This window comes from Propithecus coquereli, unplaced genomic scaffold, assembly GCF_000956105.1.
Source record: "Propithecus coquereli isolate 6110/MARCELLA unplaced genomic scaffold, Pcoq_1.0 Scaffold56, whole genome shotgun sequence".
NCBI classification, from domain to species: Eukaryota; Metazoa; Chordata; class Mammalia; order Primates; family Indriidae; genus Propithecus; species Propithecus coquereli.
Genome location: NW_012151507.1, coordinates 1,437,256 through 1,444,655, shown reverse-complemented (window position 1 = coordinate 1,444,655; position 7,400 = coordinate 1,437,256). Strand labels below are relative to the sequence as shown.

Sequence of the window (7,400 nt, the reverse complement as noted above, 5' to 3'; positions counted from 1 at the left end):
ATCAAACTTAGAGTAAAAAAGCAATCTACAAAATGGGGGGAAATGTTTGCAAACCATATATCTGATAAGGGGTTAATATTCAGAATATATAATGAAATCCTACAATTCGACAACAACAAAACAATGCAATTAAAAAATAGGCAAAAGCCTGGGTGCAGTGACTCATGCCTATAATCCCAGCACTTTGGCAGGCTGAGATAGGAGGATCACTTGAGGCCAGGAGTTCGAGACCAGCCTAAGCAACATAGTGAGACCCTACAAAAAATTTCAAAAGTAGCTGGGTGTGGAGACTGTAGCCCCAGCTTCTCAGGAGGCTGATGCAGGAGGATCATTTGAGCACAGGAGTTTGAGGTTGCAGTGAGCTGTGACGATGCCACTGTACTCTAGCCCAGACAACAGATTGAGACCCTGTGTCAAAACAAAAAAAAAAGGCTTGGAATAGACATTTCTCCAATGAAGATATACAAATTCCAAGAAGCACATGAAAAGAAGCTCAACATCACTAAACTTCAGGGAAACACAAATCAAAACTATAATGAAGTTATCACTTCCTGCCCACTAGGATAGCCACTAACAAAATAATAGATAATAACTAGTGTTGGCAAGGAAATGGAGAAATCAATACCTTTGTGCACTGTTGGTGAGAGTGTAAAATGGTGCAGCTGCTATAGAAAATAGTAATGGAGGGTCCTCAAAAAATTAAAAATGGAATTACCATATGATTCAGCAATCCCACTTCTGGGTATATATCCAAAATAACAGAAAACAGGATCTCAAAGATATATTTGCACATCCATGTTCGCTGCAACATTATTCACAATAGCCAAGGAATAGAAGCAATCTAAATATCCATCATTAGATGAATAAAGAAAATGTGGTATATACATACAATGGAATATTCTTTTGTCTAAGAAAGGAAATTCTGACATATGCTACACTACAGATGAACCTTGAGGACATTATGCTAAGTGAAATAAGTCAGTCACAAAAAGGCAAATAGTACATGATTCCACTTAAATGAGGTATCTAAAATAGTCAAACTCTTAGAAAATAGAATGGTGGTTGTCACGGGCTGCAGTGAGAGGAAGAGAGTTGTTGTCATTCAATAGATATAGAGTGTCAGTTAAAAAAATTCTATGTTGATTAAAGTGTTTATATGTATTCAGCAAAAAACATCTTTGGTCAATGGATCTATAGGATTAAAATGTCCTTACACAGAATGCCTCTTTTGCTTGTGTGCTGTTTTGGATTTTAATTTTTCAAGAAATAAATTATGTTAATACAAAAAAATTATATGAGAAAAAAACAAAGTTGATTCTTTTGTCATAATATAACAAAAATCAAATCCAGGTAGATTATAGATCTAAATTCGAAAGACAAAACAGTGACGTTTCCAAAAGAAAAAACAGAATACCTTCATAACTTTGGGATGGAAAAGATTTCTTGACCAGGATGCAAAAAGCACTAACCATAAGGAAAAGACCAATATATGAGACAACATCAAGTAATTTGTTCATCAAAACACACCATTTATAGCCGGGTGTGGTGGTACACACCTGCAGTCCCAGCTACTTGGGGGGCTGAGACAGGAGGATCGCTTGAGCCCAGGAGTTTGAGGTTGCAGTGAGCTATGATGATGTCACTGTGCTCTACCTGGGGCGATAGAGCAAGACTCTTGTCTTAAAAAAAAAAAAAAAAAAAAAGATACCACATAGAGTGTGAAAAACCACAGAATGGGAAAAGATAGGCTCATATGCAGAAAATATAAGGAACTCGTACAAATCAATAATAAAACAAAACAGATAATCCAACAGAAAAAAACAGGCAAAAGATCTGAATACACATTTCACAAAAGAGTTTATCAAAATAACCGATATGCATATGAAGAGATCCTCAACCTCAGCGGTATCACCAGGGAAAGGCAAATGGAAACCATATTAAGATGACACTATACATTCACCAAAATAAAGAGATTAACATACCGATTGCTGGCAAAAATGAGGAGCAACAGAAAACTCCTATATGCTGTTGGCAGGAATGTAAGTTGCTACTACCACTTTGGAAAACTATTTGGCATTAAATCTAAAATAATCAAATATATATTCAATGACCCAGAAATTTACATCTAAGTATATACCCAAAGAAATGTGTGCATCTGTACACTGAAATACATTTAAAGGAATGTTCTCCAAGCTTCCATTATCAGTAGAACAAATAAATCAATTGTGGTATATTCATACAATGGAATGCTATACAACAATAAAAATGAGCAAATTAGAGTTGCATGCAAAATGGATGAATTTCACAAATGTAGATAAGATTTTGCTCAGCAAAAGAAGCCAGATACAAAAAAACAACAAGAAACAATCAAAAACCCATAAAGTATGTTTCCATTTATATAATGTTCAAAAGCCAGAAAAACAGGTGTGTTAGAAAAATTGAAAAATCTAGGGTGTTATAATAGAAGTCAGGATAAGGGTGCTTCTCAGATAGTTAATGTTTTATGTTGCTAGGTGGTAGTTACACGAACAGATTTGCTTTGTGATCATTCAATGAACTATACACTTAGGGTTTACATACTTGTCCTATGGGTTTTATACTCAATTTTTAAAAATTTTAATATTGGATGGCATAAGAAGGTCTAATACACATCTAATCAGAAATCCAGAAAAAAAATATGGAGAGAATAGTTAAGAAGTAAACCAAAGACCTATTAACTGCAAATTTCCCACATTTTTCAAGATGCCAATTGCTCTCATCAAGAACATCAATAAATCCCAAGTATGGAAAATAAAAAAGAAATCCACATCTAGATACACTGTTGTGACATAACAAAGTTAGAAGAAAAAGACCCAGCAAAGAAAAGCAGAATTAAAAGTAGTCAAGGAAAAGAAAGAGATTACCTACAGAGGAACCACAATCAGACTGATGTAGAAGTCAGAATACAACAGAATATCATCTGAAATAGAATAACTATCAAACAAAGTCTATACCCAGCAAAATTATGTTTGAAGAACTGGCATGCATGCATGCATACATACATGGAAAGGAAAGCAAAGCAAAGGAAAGGAAAGGAAAGGAAAGGAAAGGAGGAAGGAGGAAGGAGAAAGGAAAAATGAAAAAGGAGAAAGGAAAGGAGGAAGGAAGGAGAAACTAAAATTGTTTTCTATCAACAAACTCTCAGTAAAAGAACTACTAAAGGATGTACTTTAGGTATAAAATGACCCCACGTGGAAAATCTGTGATGGAAGAAGAAATGATGAGCCAAAGGTATTAGTAAACATGTAGGTAAATCTAAACGAACACTGACTAGCAAAATAATGATAATATCCAATTCATGAGAAAAAACAGGATAACTAAATTCTGAATAATATAATCATATAAAATTAGACAAGGGATATTCTAATGTTGTTTATTCAGGAGAAGAGTAAAGACATTTATTGATTTTAGACTTTGTTAAATATTCCTGTGAAACCAGCTGGAGTAACCTTTAGAATCACAGATGCAAATGTCTGTCTTCCAAGCAAGTATCAGAAACAAAATGGACAAAAAAACAAAACACTCAGGCAATCCAAAAAATGGACAGGTAAGGAGGAGGGATTAATAGAAAAATGTCGGAAATTTTTTTCTAAGTAGAAAACACAGAATAAGATGTATAAATATATCCAATTATATCAGTACTCATAATAAATAAAAATAGAACAAAATCTCCAGTAAAAACCCAAAATTTGTGAGAATGAATAAGAAAACAAAATCCAAACACCAAAACATGAGGATACAGAAAAACTGGAATTTGAATGATGGAGAAAAATACACCAGGTTAACATAAATAATGGGAAACTAATCAATACTTTGATATGAAGAAATGCCATGTGAGTATTTTAAAAGAGCAGTCTGTAGTGCAAGCAATTTTTCTGAACCAAATAAAGCAGCATAATTGAGTCTTAAATTTATTCTACCTCATTCAATTCAGCTCAGGTCTTCAGCTCATTAATATCCTTTAGGAATTTGATTCTTTTGTCTAGTATACTAGTGTTCCTTTTACATATGAAAATATGATAAGCATGTTAGCAAGGACTTTATGCAAGCCAGCGATAAAAGTGTTTAAGAGGGTAAAGCCTAGTACAGAGCCATGTAGCAAAATAACAGAGGTATTTTTAAAGGCTGTTATCTGTTTGCTCAGAGTGTAGTTGCTCAAGCAATTACAAACCCATCTTATAATACTATTACTTGCATTTTATTTCTTAAATTTATCACAAGCCTACCAATATACATTTTCTCAAATGCTATGCTGACATCTAGATATTTTGTCAATAATGTCTATGCATGAGTGTGTATATACACATCTATACATATATACATACCCACATCTACACATGCATGCACTCTTATATGAAAACATACACACATATATACCAGATATACAGTCATAATAATATCATACCTCATAGGTAGTTCCATAATGGCACGTAAATTGGCATTGTCTGTTGGTTTCTGCATCTTGCTCAACATTGGTATAAAATATTACTCCATCACCAGAGCAGGATACAATCTGCTTATCATTTGTGCATGGTAGGAACTTTGCACTAAATATATTTGCTCGGTGCCCTGAACGAATTGTTGTCAAAACCTAAAACACACAGAGAAAGCAGTTCATAGCAATTTATTACTTTCTAGAAAGAAACATTCATATTTAATATAATCATAGCCAGTAATAAATCCTCATTAACATTCTCATCTCAGTGAAAGATTATCATTTGATTCCAAACTATTACACTCAGAAAAAAATAAGAATCTCACATATTTTCGTTTTGTTCCCTCTGCGATGTGAATAAGATAGAGTATTATCAATTGGAATAGTGCCATGAAAATCAAATATGCATATTTCCACCTAATTGGTTTATGTGACTCACTCATAAAGTCTCAGTAAATAAGAAAGGACTACTTTGACTTTTGAAATTGCTAGATGATTAAATTATTCCTTTTTAGGATAAAGAAACAAAAATAAACTGAATTTTAATGACACAAAATCAAAGTAATGAAATGCTATAAATAAGGATACAGCCCAAGTCCAACATCCAATTCTTTAATTGTATTTAAAAGACCAGAATTACTATGACAGCAAAAAAACTACATCTTTGTTTACCCTTTGACCGGGTAAGTGTATATCCAGGAATTCACCCTTAACATATACCCTAAACAACACACAAAAAAATACATACAAGGTTATTTACTGAGTTATAACAGCAAAACACAGGAGACTTGTTGAATAAACTATGGTACCTCCCCATAAAGGATACACAGACTGAAGGTGAGTAGGGAATATCTGTTGTGCTATTTAAAAGTGCTTTAAAAAAAATAGGAATATGTCAAAGCACAGACACAAAGTTGGCTTAAAATGTCCACGAAACAAATTTGGGACAAGTTGAGCATCAAAAAAATATCAGTGATAGATTATAATTAAAAATAAGCCCACAGTAGTTTTCTTTAGAAAGGTGGTAGGGACAGAGGCAATGCTATTATTTACAGAAGCATGTAAGTTAGTAACTGTAGACAAATGACAATTTAAAAATCACTGTTTTGTCACCATCCAGGGGATGGACACACTTGAAGCTTGGACTTGTGTGGGGGGGGGCAAGAGCAACATACACAACCTAAACATCTGTACCTCCATAATATGCCGAAATAAAAAAAAAAAGCAAAAAATAAAAATAAAAATCACTGTTTTGTAACTACATTATTGTAACTGATTCAAACAGAAATCGTCAATTAATATGAAAACCACTGGATGAAAGGCTGTTAGGAAAGAATATTCACACAGTCTCAACATACCACTTAACAGCTTATTATTAATAGTTACGAATGGTAACTAATGCAAGTATCAAACTTAATATCACCAATAAAAGGACAAACTACATCATGTACCACAATGTTACATGTTGAGAACTTTTACCAAAAATGCTTAATCTTAATCTACTCATGAAGAAACAGACAAATCCAAATTGAGAGACGTTCCATAAAACAACTAGCCTGATATTTCATTATGAAACATATAGAATAATTAATGTAAAGCCTGTAAACAAGATAAATATAATGACCTTAACCCTGTCAGGTATTTTAGGATGGTTTATCAAGTGGTTAACTACATGTAGGTCGCTACATATAGCCATTAATTTCTTAGTCTGATAGGTCTTTTGCTTTGAATTAGTCACATTTTTAGCATTAGTCACAGTCACAAACTCTTAGCAATTTGTGATTTACCTCCATTTAACAGGTTTATATGTAACTTCAGAAACAAAAGCAGGAGCTTCACTACTTCATTTGCCCCTCATAAACTGAACAGGATTCCTTCATTAAACTAATTGAGATTCAGTGAGTAAAAAATTGGGAGCCCATTACTTTTGAACAAATCTCTAGATTTCAGATGCCCCTCTCCAAACTTCCTTCCTTCCAATGCTCCCCATCTCAATGGCGTCAATACCTACCCAGACAGCTGATCAATTCAAAGACTAAGGAATCATCTTTCATTTTTCTTTCCTTCATCCACAACATCAAAGCTACCAGTGAAGTCATGCCAAAATACATCTCAAATTACTTCTCACCACCTCCAATGGTACTATCTTTGTCGGAGTCATCATCTTCTCTTACCTGGATTATTTCAATGGCCTCCTATCTCCTACTTTCAGTCTTTTTCAAACTCTACTCTCCAAATAGCAGCCAGAGCTATCTTTTAAAAATGAAAATTGTATCATCTGCACGTTAAAAACCCTCCAGTGACTGCCCATTTCAATTACACTAAAATGTAAATTCCTTCATATAGCCTCTCAAGGGTGGGAATCCGTGGCCTTCTATTGATAGATCCTTAAGTGTGGCTTTTTGACTGAATCCAAATTTTACAAAACAATCCCTATCTACCATTTGAACTTCATTTTGTACCACTCTCTAATTTATTAACAGATAATTGTTGGAAAAACGAGTATTCATATGTGTATATAGTTAATAATTTCAATGAAGTTTAGAATTTGCTTTTTAATTGTTGAAACTGAATCTATACAGCCAATACAGGTATGTATGCTACTGGAGGTAAACAGCAATAAGGCCGATAACAAATATACATACACTTGGAACAATTATAATTTCTGATAGCTAGACTTACTTACTTAGTTGTGCTTTCCTTGGATCAATGCATTTTGATATTTATTCAGAAAAAAATCTAAGGATAATGCCCCAGAGAGGTAGAAGTTGGCAGAATAACTTAATCTGAGATGAAAATAATATACTGACAACTGCAATGGTTACTAAATGTGAAGGTAGTCTGGTTGTAACATCTATTACTCTGCTGATCACCAGGTTGTTTTGGCTAAATAGCTGGCCAAGCAGGTATCTCTTTCCTTCTTCAT

The 7,400-nt window shown here is 33.7% G+C and overlaps 1 protein-coding gene across 1 annotated transcript in view; it reads right to left on the bottom strand.

Moving 5' to 3' along the window:
• Positions 1-7,400, bottom strand: part of DCAF6 (DDB1 and CUL4 associated factor 6) — a 183,439-nt gene that overhangs the window by 156,639 nt on the left and 19,400 nt on the right. The window contains exon 3 of the mRNA XM_012657706.1: positions 4,445-4,630. Coding sequence (XP_012513160.1) covers positions 4,445-4,630 — 186 coding nt within the window. The remainder of the gene's footprint in view (positions 1-4,444; positions 4,631-7,400) is intronic.